The sequence below is a fragment of the Doryrhamphus excisus genome, linkage group LG11 (genome assembly GCF_037039965.1).
Source record: "Doryrhamphus excisus strain RoL-2023G ecotype Guam linkage group LG11, RoL_Dexc_Guam_v1.1, whole genome shotgun sequence".
NCBI lineage: Eukaryota > Metazoa > Chordata > Actinopteri > Syngnathiformes > Syngnathidae > Doryrhamphus > Doryrhamphus excisus.
Window position 1 is genome coordinate 17,892,456 of NC_136367.1, and position 22,138 is coordinate 17,914,593.

General features: G+C 41.4%; 1 protein-coding gene across 2 annotated transcripts; it reads right to left on the reverse strand.

The window, feature by feature from the left end:
- Positions 1-103: 103 nt before the first annotated feature.
- slc38a3b (solute carrier family 38 member 3b) lies at positions 104-17,850 on the reverse strand. 2 transcript variants are annotated; one of them, XM_078794914.1, is made up of 16 exons: positions 17,687-17,850; positions 17,514-17,534; positions 17,301-17,382; positions 17,114-17,229; positions 15,230-15,303; positions 14,967-15,059; positions 14,487-14,568; positions 11,097-11,179; positions 9,501-9,559; positions 8,432-8,590; positions 8,280-8,359; positions 8,106-8,206; positions 6,904-7,028; positions 6,680-6,824; positions 4,864-4,967; positions 104-4,094 (listed from the first exon to the last, which is right to left on the reverse strand). In XM_078794914.1, exons 1-16 carry the CDS (start codon positions 17,788-17,790, stop codon positions 3,990-3,992), a joined length of 1,533 nt encoding a protein of 510 aa, XP_078651040.1. In that variant the 5' UTR covers positions 17,791-17,850; the 3' UTR covers positions 104-3,989. The 2 variants fall into 2 exon arrangements, with proteins under 2 accessions (XP_078651040.1, XP_078651041.1); XM_078794915.1 differs by lacking the exon at positions 17,514-17,534.
- Between the last annotated feature and the right edge of the window lie 4,288 nt (positions 17,851-22,138).

Consider the following 22,138-nt stretch of genomic DNA (forward strand, 5'->3'; position numbering starts at 1 on the left):
GAGGGGCCCCCTGCCCCACCCTCCAATGAAAGTAAATGCTGAAAGGATATACATAATAACAATAATAGTAATACAAATATTGAAATGATGACGGCAGACATGATGGAAAAACAACACATCTTTAATGATTTAATTGCCAAACTAAAACGGTCGATGCTATTTACAATTTACAGTCTACTGAGAATATGCCTGACAAATATAAAACGTTTACATTTCTATACATCATCAATATAAAGCCACGTCTTATTCACCAAAAAAAAGCCATTGATGAAGTCGGAATATGACATTTCCGCAGACGGGCGCTTCATGGCACCGCCAGACGCCATGGACAGCATCAGGTCCAGGAAATGCACGTTTGACAAACTACGCTGTCATTCCTCAAGCTTGCATGTATGGTTTGAGTTGAAAAGGCATTTTTTTTAAAACCAGTAGGTAGTTTGTTGTCATTTTGGCATGATCCCTTCAAAGAAACACTGAATAACTGCAAATACATTGGAAGGGACGGACAATGATTTCCTTGAGTTCTTCATCATAATTTATCAGTGAAAATATCTCATAAAGCATCAATGCAGCCTGCTAAAAGCCATATACAGTAATAAAGCTGTGCATAAATAAAATGTGACATCTGTTGCTATAATATAAAAGCCTCTGTAGGTCCGAGCAGCAGTGGAAAATATCTCTTTGGAAATATTTTATAAGTATATTGTATACACTTTCAGTTTATGGATTGCATGTTCGTACTCTGTGTGGGATTAAAAATCAGCATCGTCGTGACAGGATTCAGCAGCCAAGACATGAAAGGGTGCTCATCGAGTCACATGCTGACAATAATAACAGAAAAATACTCATCAGAACACATAACGTCACCAAGGAGACGACATATTTGCTTCAGAAGAGCTCAGGTTTTTTGTTTTTTTTTTGCATTCAAAAAACCCACCAGTGGGTTCATCTTCACATCGCATTAGAGAGTTTTTTAAAGTACTTCCCCATAAGATACATTTTTTAAAAATCCACACCAACTACGGTAATTCCTTAGTTTAACTTGGTTTTTGAAATAATCAATCATTAAAAATGATGGCTGTGTCATGGTTGACTATGGCCTATCATAGTCCCAAAATATTGAAAGACATGTTATATGTAGTATTGTGGTTGCCAAGCCTCGGTAATGTTAGGAGACATGACCTTTTACACTGCATGAACCAGCAAAGTTAAACCCAATGCCATGGCCGAGACGCATATGCCATGGCTGAGACAGACATGCCATGGCAGAGACAGACATGCCATGGCTGGGACGGACATGCCATGGCCTAAACGGACATGCCATGGTCGAGATGGACATGCCATGGCAGAGACGGACATGTCATGGCTGATATGAACATGCCATAGCCGAGATGGACATACCATGGCTGAGACAGACATGCCATGGACTAGGAGGACATGTCATGGCAGAGATGGACACGCCATGACTGAGACAGACATGCCATGGCTGAGACGGACATGCCTTAGCCGAGGTGGACATGCCGTGGCCTAGATGGACATGCCATGGCAGAGACGGACATGCCATGGCTGATACGAACATGCCATAGCCGAGCTGGACATGCCATGGCTGAGACAGACATGCCATGGACTAGGAGGACATGTCATGGCAGAGACGGACACGCCATGACTGAGACAGACATGCCATGGACTAGGAGGACATGTCATGGCAGAGACGGACACGCCATGACTGAGACAGACATGTCATGGCTGAGACAGACATGTCATGGCAGAGACGGACATGCCATGGCTGAGACAGACATGCCATGGCTGAGACAGACATGCCTTTGGTCAGACATTAACATTTACTCATATTGCGGGTCTACAACCAATTAATTGCGATGAAGGGTGGGGTTACTGTAAACCATTTAAAAGGTGCTTATGGCATTATGTCTTTAAAATGTCTCTTTAAGAATGACTACAAACTCCTTATAAAGCTAAATGACCATTTACTGACAGTCCAACCCGGAATAATGACACTCCCTGGCCTAATTCACATAAAAGTCACTTTCTTGTGTCATTTCTAGAAGAATTAACTCATAAAAATGTTCAAGAAAGTTAAGATTTGAATACATTTGGGTTTAACTCCAAAGACATGTGTGCCGTTATTAATTATTCAAAAATCTCTGATCAATGATTCATCATAAGATGAATAAAAAACATCATATTCTCAAACTGTGGGTGCCATCTAGTGGTACAAAGGAGATTTTTTAAAATAAAATAAAATTATATTGGCAATATATACATGAAATAATCATACAAATACAAATTTATTAAAGAAATTAAAGTCATGTTTCATATTGTTGTTGACTATTATTAATTCATCTTTACTGTTATATGCCACAAGCTGATTAGAGCTGAGGTAAGAAAAACGGTGGCACTCGCATCAAGCAAAAACAAACTGAGATGATTTTTGGTGTGAAACGTTCCAGAACCACTGGTATACACGCCTGATCTAAATCTTAACAGCAGCTGAACAATGTACATTTGGCACTGTTGGATCTAAGAAGCTTCCATGGAGAGCTTCAAAATGCAAAATGAAGAAATGGAAGCGAGACCAAAAAAAACGAGTAATCAATTTCTTGCTAGCAGCATGAAAGGCTTCAACTAGCTAAAACGACAAAAATGAAACCTTTGCATCCTTGGTGCCGTTTGACGCCCCTGCACGACTTGAAACTCCATTGAAGGATGATGCTGGAAAACATCTCAGGTGGGATCTCATTGTCATGCAAGTAATGTTGGAAGCCATCACTTTCCTCCACTTTTCAATGTCCCATATTTGGTTATCTAATACTTGTTCCCCAGGGTTCAATTCCACCCTCGGCCATCTTTATGTGTGAGTTTGCATGTTCTCCTCGTGCATGCGTGGGTTTTCTCCGGGTACTCCGGTTTCCTCCCACATTCCAAAAACATGCTAGATTAATTAGCGACTCCAAATTGTCCATAGGTATGAATGTGAGTGTGAATGGTTGTTTGTCTATATGTGCCCTGTGATTGGCTGGCCACCAGTCCAGGGTGTACCCCGCCTCTCGCCCGAAGACAGCTGGGATAGGCTCCGGCACCCCCGCGACCCTCATGAGGAAAAAGTGGTAGAAAATGAATGAATGAATAATGCTTGTTCCTAAGATGTTTCTTTCTTAATATGGGACCGAACCCAGCACCAGTACCAAACTTTATCCGGGCCCACAACGGGACAGCCAATGGGATTCTATCCTGACATTTTACTTCCATGAGCCCCATCAGCAATGGCGCTGCCAGAAGCCTTGCTAATCAATCCCGCCTTGTTCAAAGACTGAAAGCTTTGTTGCCTTTGCCATCAAGAGATGATGACAGTGTAAATACCTGACACTAAATCACTTTCAATCCACATTTTTACCAACATTTTACCTTTTAAAGGCTGTCCTCTTCGCCTATTTCACTCCCATTTCTTCTTTTTGCATCTTCAAGCTCTACTTAGAACCTCCTTAAGATCCACCACTGCCACATGGACGTTCTTCACATTGACCAACTGGTTTTTAACATTTGGATCAGGAGTGTATCTAATGAATTTGGACCTGAAGTTAAATATACTGTAGTCCTTTTGAAATGAAAAAAAAAACATAATAGTAGTATAAATACACACTCCTGTACCACGCCTGTCCTCTAGTATTTGTTTGTTTTAGACTTTTTAGACACACACCAAGTACGATGTGATCGAAGTTTTTTTCCTTACAGTACCAGTAAGTAATCGTGGCCAATGAGTGTCAAATCTTATTTTGTTATCCATACACATGTACTATTTGTTCTCTATATGGAATATATAAAAATATAGATATTTCATAGCAAATGCCAGGCTTCATGCCGGCCGGCTGGGACGGACGGCTCTTGTGGTTTTCTTTTCAGTGAGTTGACTCTTTTCCACTGCTCGCCTTTTTCCTTTTTCTCTTCCTTCTTTTTCCACACTCACACGGCTTCTAGTGGCCGCCGCCGGCATGGCCGCTCCCCGTCGTCCAGTCCATGATGATGAAGCTCAGGCTCATGATCATGAAGGAGACGCCCAAGGCGGCAAAGCAGGCGGCCTAAGAAGAATACGTGCATGGGCGTTAGTGCATGGCAGAGTCATACCTCGCTACGGTGGGATAGGCTCCAGCACCTCCCACGACCCTCGTGAGGACAAGCGGTACAAAATGAATGAACGAATGAATGTCTACTCTGTTGACTAATACGAATGTGAATCCATTTAAAGCCGCCATTACAATTCACTGATAAGACAATAGCCACCGCAGGAAGTACGCTGTCAACACGGCTAACTTGGGAGTTTATAGGGGTGTTATTTAATCTCTGGAGGGCTCTAATAATGTTAAAAGGCAAATTTAGAAGATCGTAAACAGGTTCTCCAAGCCATAACAATAGTAATATTACATTTATTAATATTGAATCTTACTTTGCGGAAATTCATTTCTCACAGTCGAGTCTGGAAACAATCAACAGCAATAAAGGAGGGACGACTGTAATATTTGATTTCCTCAAGGGTTCGCTCTGTGTATTGCGTTTAGCACCCTGCCACATTTGTTCCGTAGAACAACGGCATGAACGAAGTGAGCCCCCGACTTATTTATTTGTATTCATTTGTTGTTTCTTTGCTTTTTAAGGACACTTTTCCATGGCGCCATTGTTGGCCCGCTGCATATTGTAAGTATTGTAAAAAGTAGTAGGAAGTAAACAGTAAGTGGATTTAAAAACAAGTTCTGCTTCTTCCTGCTCCTTTTCAGACTTGTGTAATTGTACAAAGGTAAGCACATAGGAAGCAAATAAAAGCGAGGCAGTATGACAAGGAAGTGGTCTCACCAGGACTTTGGGCCTGGAGTTGATGGGTTCCTTGTCTCTGGGAACAATGCGGATGTAGAAGACAGCCGGGAAGATGAAAATAAGGCACGGCGCAGACGTGGCACCTGGAACCGTGAAGCACAGTCAGTCATTGACAGTCGCTTAGAAGGTAAAAATATATTATATATAGTATATACACACACACATATACATATATATTTTGATTTGAGAGCATGATGAGCCGGTATTGTTTCGGGATCGATGTGGCATGCATGTAACATACAAACAGGGCGGCGTTGGTGAAGGCGCTCGATCGTCGACGGTTGACGTGAAGGACAAGTAAACGTACAGAGAAAAATGAACCTTGCCGCCAATGTCCAGCATGTTTACGTGCACTCTGTGTTTACGTGCACTCGCCGCTTTGAAGTCGTCCTTGGCAGCACGTCAACGGAAATGCTTTCAACTTTCACTTCTGACCTGCGAAACATGACCTCCCATCCGAGGAATGAGTGGAACAATAATATTGACTCAGGTCATACGCTTTTTCACCCCCGCCTTCCCCCGTCCCCCTTTTCTATTCTCAGTCAACATGCGGCGGTCACGTTTTGGGACCGCCTCGAACGCGATGAGCTCAGACTGTAAACAGAGACACAATAAGTAAGCCATGATGCTAAAGTTACAGTACGCGACTTTAGCTACAGTCGATCAGAGACTAGATACTGAGACCGCAATGCTCAGTTTCAAAACACGCTAACTTCAGAACATTCAGGAACACAATATGTCGACTTAACCTGGAAGTGATCACAATTTTTAATCAGCCTAAAATGGAAAGGCTGCAAAAAACTCATTTTCATCTTACGTGTATTATTCTGAACATGCAATCCTTTATGTGAGCATTTCTATTTGGACTACTGATTTTTAGCTCGCAATTTCTGCATTTGCCCACCAGATGGTGCTACTTTTTCCCCATTCAAAGCATGCAGCAAAGTTTCTTCGGCCAGGGTGCCTGTCACCTTATTTGTGTGATTCATATTAGTATTTTAGCTTGTTTTTTTGACATATGTAAACATGCTGGCCGTTAAAAGGTTGAAATCCTGCCAAAATAAGGACTTTTATTTATTTTTATATATCAAACAGAAGTATTTTTTTTAAAGATGGAGTCATTTCAAGTAGAAAAAAATTATGTTTTATTGATTTTTTATTGATGTTTTATTGATTTTATTGTTTTTTTTTAATAGCAGTTAACATGTTGTCGGTTGAAATCTGATGATGTAAAAAAAAAAACCCTGCATGAAAATCCATGTTGGTGCGAATGATTGACCCATTTCAAAAAATAATAATTATACTTTAAAAAGCGATTGTAGGAAAATATTTCGATTTTCAGCTAAAAATAATAGATTTGTGATACATTTTAACATGGATTAAAGTTTTTAAAAATATTTTAAAATATACATACGTATATAACAATTATTTTGAATGGCACTATGTTTACATTCTTTTAATGACAAAAAACCTGACATATAATGTCATATAATACATAATATAATATAATAATATGACATATAATACTAATTATATGTATAAATAATAATAATAATAACAAGAATAATAATAATAGAATTTATTATGGAAAATATTCATATTTTTCAGCAAAAAAATACTACATGTTTTAAAATAAAAAATATATATACACATATAAATATATAATTATTATTTTTAATGGCGGCATATTTACATTTTAAAAATGATATATTAAAATATTATAAATTTAATAGTAGTAATTTAATTCTAATATTTTATTTTAATACTAGGTGTGTATTTACAGCGTGGCACTCACCGATGATCCCAAAGATGCCCAGAATGTTGGGAGCAAAAATGACCAGCATGTTGATGAAAGTGAGCAGCACCAGAGCGATGGCGATGTGACGCAACCAGCTGAAAGACTTGGTGGGAAACAACATCTGCTGGATGGCTCGACGCACCTGTGCACAACAACACACAAATACACACAAATCAGCCGTGGAAGGGAGGAGTATCCCGAGTAACAAAGTGCGGACTTACAGGGAAGAGCACGATGGGCACGGTGAGCGTGACGGCGGTGAGGACGGCCACTCGCACGCACAGGATGAGGGTGTCGTAAGGATCGATGCGACTGTAAGTGTGCAGCAACTCGGGCTCAACGTTGCCTGCGTGAAGACAAAAATAATCCGCAATTAGAACAATTCTTGACAAAAGCAAATGAAGTCTTTTATTGGGGGGAAATAACACACTTCATAGAAAATAAGGCTAATTAAGATGGTGGCTATCGTCTCATTCATGTAACTTTATTGACACCTACAATACTTCATACACTTCATTTATTATTAGCTAGCTATTAACTAGCTCTCTACACTGCTAAACTCCTGCTAGCATTCAGCTAACAGTCAACTCTAGCCAGCTGACATCACACACTAAGGCCCCGCCTCTTAAAGGCACATACCACGACACGTCATAACACTTCCTTTGAATGCCATATATTGTTTTCCTTCTTTTAGACATTTTTATCCTTGAAATGCTTCATTTAGGCCATGAATATGTACAACGTGCTTAAACGGGACCTATTATGCTCATTTTGGGCCTTTTGTATTGAGATGGGGCGGCACGGCGGGCAAGTGGTTAGCGCGCAGACCTCACAGCTAGGAGACCAGGGTTCAATTCCCACCCTCGGCCATCTCTGTGTGGAGTTTGCATGTTCTCCCCGTGCATGCGTGGGTTTTCTCCGGGTACTCCGGTTTCCTTCCACATTCCAAAAACATGCTAGGTTAATTGGTATGAATGTGAGTGTGAATGGTTGTTTGTCTATATGTGCCCTGTGATTGGCTAGCCACCAGTCCAAGGTGTACCCCGACTCTCGCCCGAAGGCAGCTGAGCCTCGTGAGGAAAAAGCGGTAGAAAATGAATGAATGAATGAATGAATGTATTGAGTTGTGGACTCCTATGGAGCAGCTACACACAAAGCTTTCTAGATCTTCCACAATCTGCACCTATTCCAGATCGATTTCCTTGGATTTCCAAAACGCTGTTTTAATTTATTCCACCCACGGCCCACCTCTCGGCACACTAGATCCACTGTGATTGGTCACACTCATATAAGGGAACTTTAAGAGACTTTAGGGATGTTTAATCGGTTTTAGCGTGTTTACAAAGTGAAGACCAGCAAAAAGGTTTGATTGTTGTTCAGTATGCTTACTGGAAAAAGAACTACTAAGCCTCGAAATGCTCACCGTAGAAGGTCAAGTAGCCAAAGAGCGCTGCCAGGAAGTACATGGTGTACATGACGAAGATGGAGATGTTGGACACCTTCTGCATCTTCTTCTTACTCGGGCTGGAGTTCAAGAAAAAGTCGATTTGCGCGTGATATTTGAGATCCCGTATTTACGGCTAGACAAGCCACTCACTCGCGGAGCTCCGTGTAGATGGGGAGGACCTCCGGGTGGCAAACGAAGGCGAAGGCCAGGATGGGGATGGTGTAGGCCGTCTGTGAGGAATCAAGGGAACCTGTTTAAAACCAACGCTCTTGCAAAGATACGTCCATGGTGCGTTTGCTTACCTGTGAGTTGATGGTAAACATGCGCGGTGTGCAATGGTGCTCGTCCTCTTGGTGAGCGAGGCCGTAATCAACACTGTGGCTTGACAGGTTGAGACTCAGCGTTTTGTTGACTGAGAACTCCTCAAACGGGCAAGGAATCTGGAACTTCTTGTAGATGACCTACAGTCACGATGACATGACTTTATGGTATGATTCCATCCATTTCAGACATCACGCCTTTATTCGTGTGACAATCTCGCCAGATTAAAACCTGATGAGGTTTGGAGAGACACTGCATGGTGGGAACTGGGCAGCTAGCTTGCTAGCTAGTGGACATCTTCACGTAAACAAAGACTGAACGTTAAAAAGTTTATTTAGAAGGTTTTAATGTCTAATATGTCAGATTCTCTCTTATTATGTCTACTGCATTTGGTAATATGAGTGTAAATGTGACTATAGGGGTGTTACTTCATGTCTGGAGGGCTCTAATAATGTTAAAAAGTGTATTTAGAATGTGGTAAACAGGTTTATAATGTCTAATATGTCAGATTTTCTCTTATTATGTCTACTATATTGGGTAATAGGAGTGTAAAACTGACTATAGGGGTGTTACTTCATGTCTGGAGGGCTCTAATAATGTTAAAATGTGTATTTAGAAGGTGGTAAACAGGTTTATAATGTCTAATATGTCAGATTTTCTCTTATTATGTCTACTATATTGGGTAATAGGAGTGTAAAGGTGACTATAGGGGTGTTACTTCATGTCTGGAGGGCTCTAATACAGTTAAAAAGTGTATTTAGAAGGTGGTAAACAGGTTGCTCTAATAATGTTAAAAAGTGGTTTTCTATGCTCTAACTACAAAAATATTTCATTTATTAACATTGAATCCTATCCAATTCAATGACCACAGTGGGGTGGCCTATTTTTACCTGTTTGTATATCTTTAGAATGCACTAAAAGAGTGTTCATGTCTCACATAAGGATTGTGAATGATGGTCAAATGCTAAAAAAATGCACTCATGCAGCTTTATCTTGCGTATTGGCTCATTTTCAGTGGATATGACACATTTGTACCAGATGCAAACATACCGCAGTGAGGAAGAAGACCATGCAGCTGAGAGAAAACCCGCTGGTGTAGCCCAGATAACCTGAAAGAAGACACCACTTAGCAAACATTTAGGAGCAACGTGGAAATATGAAGTGTCTTTTGGGAGCTGTTGTTGGGAGCCAGAACAGACAAATGCCCGGAATTTTACCGTTCCTATTACTCAAACGTCTGAAAGTACTTTGTACCGCCGACCACAACGTCCGTCAAACAATACATTGGAGGATGATTAACACTGAAAGTGGTTTGCAGATTTCTTTAGATGAAATGTTTGTTATGAAGGCGTGTGTTAACATACGTAGAATATAAATATAAATTATTAAAGCAACGCCAACTTGTGTTTCACTCATTCATTCCCAGACAGTTTTCAAAAGAGAACCCCTTCAGTGGCGGACATTTGAGATGATTTTGACTGATTTCTGCTCTTTCAAGGGACATGGAATATTGTGTTGTATGGCTATATAAACCCGGAACCAACCAAAAGAAAGATTAGATCCCCATCTTTCATCAGAAAAAAAAAGTTTTTTTCTACCTGTTTGCGTTCTTTAGTAATCAGCAGTAGAACATAGGAAAGTTTCGGGAAAATATCAGTTCCCGACTAAAAATGAAAAGCAGCTTTTCCAGGCATAACTTTCACATTTTGTGACTGTTGAAATATCTAAACAACAATCCATCCCTCCATTTTCGATGACGCTTATCATCTTGGTGAGAAGCCGGGGTACACCCTCAACTGACGGCCAGCCAATCACAGGGCACATATAGACAAACAACCATTCACACTCACATTCATACCTATGGACAATTTGGACATGCAAACTCCCCACAGAGATGCCCAAAGCGGAGATTCCAACACAGTTCTTCCATATCTTCTGTGTGGCCTACATGCTAGCCACTCGTCCACCGTGCGGCCCATCAAAATAACCATTTATTTACAAATGTAACACTTTTCACATTTGGAACAGAACTATGTGTATGCACGCGTTAAAATTTCCCAACAACCTTCTGGACAGTACAGTCCTCCATGCGCTCTCACTTCCTCCTTCCTGTCATGTGTGATTTTCCATTCACATGTCTGCCAAGTTCAATTCCACCCTCGAGTTTGCATGTTCTCCCCGTGCATGCGTGGGTTTTCTCCGGGTACTCCGGTTTCCTCCCACATTCCAAAAACATGCTAGGTTAATTAGCGACTTCAAATTATCCATAGGTATGAATGTGAGTGTGAATGGTTGTTTGTCTATATGTGCCCTGTGATTGGCTGGCCACCAATCCAGGGTGTACCCCGCCTCTGGGATAAGCTCCAGCACCCCCGTGATAAGCGGTAAAAAATGAATAAATGAATGCCCAGCTCTTATCAAATGTACTTCTGCCATCTTGTGGCTGTTTTTATGCCTTCAAATTGCTCTGCAGTGAAATCCATAAGTGGAGAGTTGCATCATTGCCTGTAAATGTAAATACGTTGTTGGGATGGGGTGTTTGGGGTTTATAAAAACGTATAAATATGTATTTCGTATTGAATGAGTCAACATAACAAGCAGAAGCTCAGTGACCTCAGACCTGTGTTGAATAATGTGTGCACTCACCCAGCTGCTTCATGAGGGCGAGGGGCAGGATGACGCTGGCAGACACCATGATGACCAGATAGTTGCCGTTCAAGTACCACAAACTGTTAGGGGAAGAAATCATTGTGTACACGGTTAAGAATTATATACTTGGGCCGTGAGGTTAAGGAGAAACAAAAGTTTTTGCTCATGTAGCCACACAGGAATAGAACCTTACATAACGGATGATTTACCGCCGCAAGAAAGACGCCTGACACTGAATATAGCGTAGTACCCGCTTGTCTCACTCACATATATTTCTTTTAAAAGGATGTAATGGTGGGAAAAACACATTCCATATCCAATCCTGGCATACATAGCTCCTGTGATGCTGACCCATCATCTGCTAAACGCAGACGCCACATGATCCATTCACTCATAAAAACCTACAGCACATATGCACCGCACATAGTCACACAGTTTATGTACATATATACGTACTATATATATATATACTATATCAAGTAAGTCATATACCTCCATGTTTCCAAAGCTAAATAAGCTGTCGCCATCATGAAGCTTTAGTAACCGTCCAAGTCATATTTAACTCGGGGTGAATTATGACGACATATTGATGAATCTGATAACATTAAAAATACCCTCCATAATCGGTTATTTAAAAAAATACTCCAATTAGGCAAGATTAGTCGTAGAGAGGTGCTCTGTTTGAAAAAGTTCACCAGAGACCACCGTGCCTCGCGTAGGCTGCTCGGAGCGTGTACCCGAATACAGTGCACCTTGCTGGGCCACGCCAGGTGGCTCCCTGCAGTCTATACTCTGGTTCTCCTGACCTCCATAGCAGCACATCAGCATTGGAGTGTGTACCCGAATACAGTGCACCTTGCTGGGCCACGCCAAGTGGCTCCCTGCACTCTATACTCTGGTTCTCCTGACCTCCATAACAGCACATCAGCAGTTTGAAGTGTGTACCCGAATACAGTGCACCTTGCTGGGCCACGCCAGGTGGCTTCCCGCACTATATACTCTGGTTCTCCTGACCTCCATAACAGCACATCAGCAGTTTGAAGTGTGTACCCGAATACAGTGCACCTTGCTGGGCCACGCCAGGTGGCTCCCTGCATTCTATACTCTGGTTCTCCTGACCTCCATAACAGCACAACAGCAGTTTGGAGTGTGTACCCGAATACAGTGCACCTTGCTGGGCCACGCCAGGTGGCTCCCTGCACTATATACTCTGGTTCTCCTGACCTCCATAACAGCACATCAGCAGTTTGGAGCGTGTACCTGAATACAGTGCACCTTGCTGGGACACGCCAGGTGGCTCCGTCCACTCTACTCTGGTTCTCCTGATAATAGGGATGTGGTGATATCACAAGAAAAACAAATTATGGAAAATTAGGTTGGGGAACAAGTTCTGATATTAAAAGACAGGTTTTTGCTAGATGCAACCCTTTGATGGTTTTACTGTGCGAGAAAGAAGTTTGTAGTCATGACCGACTTCATTCTTCGATGGAACAATGAAGCTGTAGTTGATTTGAATTGTGTACAGTCAACTTGAAATGTGTGCAAGAACAGTAGAATGACGTCATCAGTCCTTGAGGCAGGCGGCCAATGTGATGCTTGAAGGAGCAGGGAAATAAATAAAGATTCCTTACATGGCGTGCTGAGCAGAACAAATATCTCCAGGGGACAATGGTGGTAAGGTGAATCAAAACAGAACGCCCGTCCAGGAAGGGCACCCTCCCCCCCAGTGGCATTTTACTAACTGACATTTGTAGCGCCCTCTACTGGTTGTGGTCAAATTGCTATGGAAGACATGAAATTGCTATGGAAGACAGAAAGTCACAATTATCAGATAAAAAGCCAAAATTATGCAATGAAAAGCAATAATTATCGAAACTCTGAGATAAAAAGTCATTATTATGAGATTAAAAGTACAAATACAAATTTCTATCCAATAATTTCAACTTTTCATTGCATCATTTTGACTATATATCTCATAATCATGGCTTTTTATCAGATAATTTCAACTTTTTTTATCTCATAATTATAACTTTTCATTTTTTAATTTCAACTTTTTAATTTCATTATTTAAACTTTCTTCTTGGAAATTTCATTTTGATAATTATGACTTTATGCCTCATCATATTTTTAGTTTATTCTCATAACACTGACTTTTTCCTGCAATGTAATTCTTTACAAATTACAATCTTATTTGTTGTTTTGTTTGTCTCTCATTATTAAAAAATAAAAACATTAAATATTTAGATACAAAATTTGAATACATTAAAAAAAAAATAAATTTCAACTTTATATTACTAATATGACATTACTTGTCCCTCATAATATTGTGATATTTTTCTCATTAGATGAATATTTTGGCTTTATTCTTGTCAAATTGACGGTTTGTCTTCAGGTTGATGTTCCACTCGCAATGTTTATGTAACACTGCAAGCCGACACTTCACAACGGTCAAGTGCAGGTTTCAAGTTCACGTTCACGGCTTCAGGTCGGCCTTGTTTGGCCACCCACACGCACCCCACACACACACACACACACCTCATTTGTGATTACCTGCCAGTGTGTTCGCATCCATGCTAAATATATATTTTATATCTAGAAGCATTTCTTAAAAGTGGAAGGGGGGTAGCATTTTGGCCGTCAGCAGCACGTCATTGCTCCTCTATTTTAAGAGGCGGGGGCGTAAATTCAAGTGTTCCTCCCCCCCACCCCTCACCCCACCATTCCAGGCATGGACATGAACCTTCTATGAGGGGGTGGCGCCGAAGGCGACCTGTCAGCACGCTTGGCATTAAGCCCTCGTGTTGCAACACCTGCTGCCGCCGCTTACTGTGTACTTGTGTGTGTGAGTGTGTGTGTGTGTGAGTGTGTGTGTGTTCACACTGGAGGACAAGCTGGTGTGTTTCAAGTATGCCACCAATGATAACATTCACCAAATGGCTGATAAAGCCAAACTTACATTCAGGTTTTTTTTTGTCGCTAGCATGATGGCCAACACGTCCTTCATTTGCTAAGCGTGAGTCGCATATTTTGCAGACGTGACGTCTCGAACAATTGCACAATTCAGGAAGAGAAGTTTATTTAATCCTACCGCTTGAAAGATGGATGGGCGGGGGCGCCATTTTTAGACTACTCTAGCGGGGAGGGGGTGGGGGGCGTTGGGCATCCACACCAATCCAAGGAAGGGTTGATGTTGTGTGTACATCAGCTGACTGACAAGCCTCCTCTGGCTCGGTCAATTATAAGCTTCCATTCTCAACCCCCCACCCCCCCACCCCCCAACCAAACACCAACCCCACCCTCCACTTCAGCGACTTGTGCAATATCGTAGCCCTTGACCCCCCCTTCCCCCCCACCCAGCATGCCGTAGCTATTATTGCTTGTACTCACTCTGCGTTGGGGTCGGCCTTCAAGAAGGCCTGGATGACCAGCGGTAACTCGGACTTCACGATGTACAGGTAGCTGGACATGGCTGCCATGATAAAAAAAATACAAAACATAAATATGAGGCGTCATCGTCTTCATTCATAACTTCAAGGTCATCTCGCTTCCTCTTTGTGGAGCATCAAGCATCAAGGGAGATGGACAAAAAGAAATTTATTGCAAAGAACCATCCATTTTCTATACCGCTTATCCTCACTATTGTCACGGGAATGCTGGAGCCTATCCCAGCTGTCTTTGGGCGAGAGGCGCCAGCCAATCACAGGACACATATAGACAAACAACCATTCCCAACCAATCACTCCTCTACATTTCCTTGTTTATTCGAAATGCATCCGTAGTAAGCAATCCTGTTCCGTAGACAATCTTTGACCGGCTGAGATGTTAATCAGATCATCATCTCCTGTACGTCTGTGTTTTCTTCCTCACCTCCGATATTCTGCAGAGTGATGGCAATGCCGGCCGCCATTTTTCCAGGAATACCAAAAGCTCGGAAGCCCAGCTGTTCGTATGCTCGAATTCCTGCAAGCAGATCACGATGCGTCACGTCTGCACGGTGGACCCCAGATGCTTTATCGCCACCCAGAAGGTGTCATGAAAGCGGCCTGGGGACCGTCTTCTCCGAGTACCAAACCGCAGTCAATTCACTTTTGCTAGATGGTGTGAAGCCGCTGAGACAAAGACGGACTTACCCACAATGCCAGAGGACTTGAGCAGCAGATGAATGGAATAAGACGACAAGGCCGCCACTGCAGTCAGAAGAAACCTGCAACGGCATTGAATAAAGTCTCAATAAAAGCCGAAGAAGTCGACACATTGAAAAGCCTTCCCCCCCGGACATGACAGCCACGCATCTTTCCAAAGGATCAAGTACCCACGGACTGTAAATGTACACAGTCCAGAAAGGCCACGGCCCGGAATAGTCCAACTTCATGCGGAATTTGCTTATTGGTGTGTTCTTATTGCAAGCAGGCTGCAGGCTCCCATGTATGGTGGCCTTGGGACCACCTGGCCATTTAGTCTACATCTTGTTTGGGTGCCAACGTAGCAGGGTTGGCACAGATAAAAGCTGGCCCGGGTCCGTGTGAGACTACAGAGCGCAACATTCCTCTGCTTTGGAAGTATAATCATCAACCTGGAAGGAATCTGCACGATTGGCTGACATCCTGACGCAAACTAAGAGAGTAAGAGGCTGGATCAAACTACAGAAAAGTCACTACAGTACGGCCCTGCATCCATCTATTTACCCCTCGAAGCCACGCAATTCTCCACCAAAACACCAGGGGCAGCGTTCTCCTGAAAGTGGGCAATCACTATCTAGCTTTGTTGTGGTATAAACATTGGCCTGTTGGTGCTGTAAAATTGACATGAATGCAACACCATTCTTCTTCAGTAGTTCCTCAGGAACTACTCTAAATGTAAATGCCTTAGTTCCACAATAACTACTCATTACTTCATTAGTTCCCCAGTAACTACTCTAAATATATGTGCCTTAGTTCCACAATAACTACTCATTACTTCTGCATTAGTTCCCCAGTAACTACTCTAAATGTATGTGCCTTAGTTCCTCAATAACTACTCATTACTTCATTAGTTCCCCAGTAACTACTCTAAATGTACGTGCCTTAGTTCCTCAATAACTACTCATTACTTCATTAGTTCTCCAGTAACTACTCTAAATGTATGTGCCTTAGTTCCTCAGTAACTACTCATTACTTCATTTGTTCCTCACTAACTACTCTAAATGTATGTGCCCTAGTTACTCAATAACTACTCATTACTTCTTCATTAGTTTCTCAAGAACTACTCTAAATGTATATGCCTTAGTTCCACAATAACTACTCATTACGTCTTCATTAGTTCCCCAGTAACTACTCTAAATGTATGTGCCTTTGTTCCACAATAACTACTCATTACTTCTACATTAGTTTCCCATTAACTACTCTAAAGGTAAATGCATTAGTTCCACAATAACTACTCATTACTTCTACATTAGTTTCCCATTAACTACTCTAAAGGTAAATGCATTAGTTCCACAATATCTACTCATTACTTCATTTGTTCCTCACTAACTACTCTAAATGTATGTGCCCTAGTTACTCAATAACTACTCATTACTTCTTCATTAGTTTCTCAAGAACTACTCTAAATGTATATGCCTTAGTTCCACAATAACTACTCATTACGTCTTCATTAGTTCCCCAGTAACTACTCTAAATGTAAATGCATTCGTTCCACAATAACTACTCATTACTTCTCCATTAGTTCCCTAGTAACTACTCTAAATGTAAATGCCTAGTTCCACAATAACTACTCTAAATGTAAATGCCTTAGTTCCACAATAACTACTCATTATTTCTCCATTAGTTCCCCAGTAACTACTCTAAATGTAAATGTCGTAGTTCCACAATAACTACTCTAAATGTAAATGCCTTAGTTCCACAATAACTACTCATTACTTATTCATTAGTTCCCCAGTAACTACTCTAAATGTATGTGCGTTAGTCATTAGTTTTTCATTGGTTCCTCGGTAACCACTGTGATACCACCTGATAGACATGATAGGTCCTACTCACAGGAAGAGGAGAATGCCGGTGTTGGCCATGGCGTAGGCCAGTCCCAGGATTCCACTCCCCATGATGGCATTCCCCAAGTTGAAGACGGACATGCCAAAGGAGGTTTTCCCTTCAAACTAATCCGGAAAAAAGGTGGCTGTTAAAAAAAAGAAGCAACAGACGAGGAGTTTTGTGCTTTGTCACTCACATCAGTGAATCGCACGGGTTTCTTTCCATCAGCATTTGGCAAAAACTCCTCATTCTCCAGAGCTCCGTCGGGGTCATCAAACCTAGCAGATGGTCATGATTTCAATACAAAGCCTTAAAGGAAAAGTGCACTTTTTGGGGGGAGTTAAACTCCATTGGTCATAATGAATAAATGGTGGCTTGGGTTGTGTGTGCAGTTTGACGCCTGTCATACCTGATAGTCTGAGTGCCATTTCTGAGCAAGGATCCACCCGTTCAGGCAAAAATGCAAGCATGCATTAAAAAGAAACAAAGCAAACAAGAATATGAGTCGAGCAGGCTGTTGCTAAGCTAAACGTTGACATGCCAGCACGAGCGGCGGGGGGGGCGAGCGTAGCAAACACTCACTGATCTTCCTCCAGCGACGTCTTCACGGGCACGCCCACATCGTCTCCGAGGTCGTGTCTTTTCCCGTTGGATAAGATGTTCATCTCCGACTGAGACGGCTCCATCCTGCAAGGTGCAGCAGATGTTCTTCCACAAAAATGGACGGACGGTCGGTGTCTTTAGCACTGAATTCAAGAAACATCTCATGTCAAAACATTAAGGTGGTGAGTGGTAAGTGGCCCTAACAATGCTAATTGGTAGCAAACGACCTTTCTACCAGGTCTGTGGTGACCTATGACCTGATGTGTTATTAATGTGGAAGCACATGATGTGGTGGACGTTCAGTCAACAGATGAGAATGACAGTAGGAATCTGCTTGATTGCCGAGTGTCACGATGTACGTGTGCAGTGAACCCACCAGGACCGTGTCAAACATCAACTTCTGAAGTTCCCTCTCATGCAACATCAACTGTGCCTCTGATAGCATAGCAGCCTTTACTTCAGGAGGCGCATTCATTGGCAGCGGATGCTAACTGGAAAGAGGCTGCTATTTAGCATAAATAAACACCAGCCGTGTAACCAGACACTCCATTCACCACATGAGACGGTCAAATTACTTTTAAGAAAAGTACAATGAAAAAAATATATAAAAACTATGCCAATGTACTCATTTCTACTAGGCTACACCCTTCTGCATGTCTACTATTTTGGTAATACGAGTGTAAAGGTGACTATAGGGGTGTTACTTCATGTCTGGTGGGCTCTAATAATGTTAAAAAGTGTATTTAGAAGGTGGTAAACACATTTTAATGTCTAATATGTCAGATTCTCTCTTATTATGTCTACTATATTGGGTAATAGGAGTGTACAGGTGACTATAGGGGTGTTACTTCATGCCTGGAGGGCTCTAATAATGTTAAAAAGTGTATTTAGAAGGTGGTAAACACATTTTAATGTCTAATATGTCAGATTCTCTCTTATTATGTCTACTAAATTGGGTAATGGGAGTGTAAAGGTGACTATAGGGGTGTTACTTCATGTCTGGAGGGCTCTAATAATGTTAAAAAGTGTATTTAGAAGGTGGTAAACAGTTTTATGTCTAATATGTCAGATTTTTGTCTTATTATGTCTACTATATTGGGTAATACGAGTGTACAGGTGACTATAGGGGTGTTACTTCATGTCTGGAGGGCTCTAATAATGTTAAAAAGTGTATTTAGAAGGTGGTAAACAGGTTTTAATGTCTAATGTGTCAAATTATTTCTTATTATGTCTACTACATTGGGTAATAGGAGTGTACAGGTGACTATAGGGGTGTTACTTTATGTCTGGAGGGCTCTAATAATGTTAAAAAGTGTATTTAGAAGGTGGTAAACAGGTTTATAATGTCTAATATGTCAGAATTTCTCTTATTATGTCTACTAAATTGGGTAATATGAATGCAAAGGTGGCTATAGGGGTGTTACTTCATGACTAGAGGGCTCTAATAATGTTAAAAAGTGTATTTAATAGGAGTGTCACTCATCTCAATATGTCAACTCAAGATAAAAACGTGACTGACTTCTGGTTGAGGAAAAAGGCCACCCACTTGCGTTACGTAAGCGATGGTCATGACGGGGTGAGGGTTGTGAATGTTCGATGTTTGAACAGGCGCTGGCGTCTTTTTTCTAGACTCCACTGAAAGGAGTGATTATTAGGAAGTTATTTTTCCCCCCGTTGTGTCAGTTAGACAAGGGGCGGGGCTTGCAAGCGGTATCAGGAACAGGCACGAGGTTCAGCCCAGAGCGCCTGGCAGCACCAGCTCATCCTCGGCCACGTGCCTGCTGAGGACACATGAACACACGCGCTGCCGTCATGGCGGCCCGCCACTCCATGCACCACGCTCAGGCACCCAGCAGGTCACTTTGGGACAGCACCTGTCTCTCCCGACAGTCATTACAATAGGTACACCTACGTACCCACACACACTCAGATAAACATGCTGCCTTCTCATTGGACGATGTCTGCATTGCATCACACTGACTCCTTCTATCTAATTATATTATTATTACATTAATTCTATATATATTATGGAATTTTAAACATTGAAAATATATTTATTAGTAATTTGTATTTATTTGTATTAATTAATACATTTGATTGTAATTAATTGTAATTATTAATATATTTAATTAGTAATTTGTATTTATTTGTATTTATTTTAATTTTATTTCATTTAAAAATGTCAAATGGGTAATGTGTGCCTAAAACTACAGACAAAAGACAAATAAAAAAAAAACAATAATCAACATTTATGGTATCAATACCAAAATGGAAAGAGGAGATCAGAACATTCAGGAAGATTTTTTTTTTAAGTTATAAAAAAAAAAAAGTAAAGTAACTAATAACATCATTGGTTATTTCATTGATGAATACTTCCCATGTTGATTTTACCCAAAACAAAACGAGGCAAACGGCCATCTTAAAATTCCGTGTTCAAAGCCAAACAGACAAAAAAACAACAAAACTAAACTAAAAAAGACCCGATTACTGACATTCCGTCCTCATGGAATCCACCTGAATGAGCAAATAGTTTGTTGGTTTTTATCATGTAGGAGTTAAAGTCCACGTTCACGTGTTGCCTCTTCCCATCAGGGTTTGGCTAACCTTGCAATGGCAGCCGGTCCAGCATCCAGCCATCATGCTTGTTTGCCCGCTTGCTCATCGTGTGCAGCCTGCACGAGTATCACGTATCCTCCGCCTAGTATTTCTATCCCGTATCCTCCGACTAGTATTTCAATCCCGTATCCACTGTTACCTTGTACCACACCTGCCCGGTTATTTCCTTCGGTCTTAAAGCCAAAAGTGAAAAATGCTGAGTTCAGCTAATACTGCACACAAATACTAAAAAAAACAAAAGCATACAAGCGGCACTAAATACTCAAATCCAAACCGTGATTGATTAAATAATTCATTAAGATGTACAAAAATGCCAAATAATGGATTGACAATGCTTTAGAGTAGTCAGTGTACAGCAAGGCTGTACAAGGCCTGTCTATTCATTCATTTTTAGTGGATAGCAAATACTTATACTGCTACACAAGCTGGACACTGACTACTCTAAAGGACAGCGAGCATGTATACACAATACATACTTAAGAAAATGTTAAGAACAATTGAGAAATATCTCAAATGTACATTTTGAAATGTTGGGAGGAGTTCTAAGGAGGTTCTAAGGAGGTTCTAAGGAGAGCTTCATTCATTCATTAATTTTAGCGCTTATCCTCACAAGGGTCCCGGTGGGGTGCTGGAGCCTATCCCAGCCAATCACAGGGCACATATAGACAAACAACCATTCACACTCACATTCATACCTATGGACAATTTGGAGTCGCTAATTAACCTAGCATGTTTTTGGAATGTGGGAGGAAACCGGAGTTCCCGGAGAAAACCCACGCATGCACGGGGAGAACATGCAAACTCCACACAGAGATGACCGAGGGTGGAATTGAACTCGGGTCTCCTAGCTGTGAGGTATGCTCGCTAACCACTTGACCGCCGTGCAGCCCCGACCTTGTTGTTCTTTGCATAAATTGCTTTTTTATCTGACTCCCATTTCTTATTTTTGCATTTTCAAGCTCTCCTTAGAATAAATAATAATAATAATAATAATAAATTACCCACAAAAAATGTGACTTATACTCCAGTGCGACTTATGTATGCTTTTTTCTACTTAATTATGCATTTTTGTCCTTGTGTGACTTATACTCCGAAGTGACTTATATTCCAGAAAATACAGTATTTATTATTTCACAAATTCTCACTCAAATGATCTCAAAGTTGACTTATTTCAGGATGAAGAATGACATTCCAAACAAGGAACAGTCCAACAACAATGCAGTACATGGGAAGCATGACACAGCATATTACTGCATTCAGTATACAGTATAACTAGTGTGTACTGTGGTTTTTTTTTACGAGATAGCGTATACATACACCACAGCTGTGGAATAAAAACACCTGCAACGCCTGCCGCTTAAAGCAATGACATGGGACACACGCCGGGGTTCGCTGACCGACCGCGGCTCGGCCTTATCTGTCCGCTCGCCCACTGGGATGAACCCAGCAGGAAAAATCCATACAGCGGGTTAGTGTTTGGATTGGGGTGGGGGGCCAAGGCCCCTATTTACTTGTAACAACACAGGAGTTTTTTTTTTCTTCTGCTTTGATGACATTGCCTCCATTAGGTACACCTGCACCATGTAAAGAACTTTTTTTTCTTGAAGTAATAAAACTCAATTTTAATTGACACTGTCAATGTCAGAGTAATGTTCAAATAATTGTCCCAAAATAGTAGTACACATTTCTTTGCTCAGCAACTTGGAAAATTATAATAGACTGATACATTATTCAAATAGGACGTCATGGACAGCAAGCTTATTGACGCCGAATCGACACAATAGCGACTCAGCTGGTGGCAGTAAGTACTGCACC

What these genes read in the sequence shown, in the direction of transcription:
- slc38a3b (XM_078794914.1), bottom strand. Translation starts at nt 17,790, where the DNA reads ATGGAGCCGTCTCAGTCGGAGATGAACATCTTATCCAACGGGAAAAGA. An exon ending in AATGGCACTCAGACTATCAG is followed by an intron (nt 17,383 to 17,513) that starts GTATGACAGGCG and finishes ACCATCTGCTAG; the next exon opens with GTTTGATGACCCCGACGGAG. An exon ending in TGTTTACCATCAACTCACAG is followed by an intron (nt 8,360 to 8,431) that starts GTAAGCAAACGC and finishes GATTCCTCACAG; the next exon opens with ACGGCCTACACCATCCCCAT.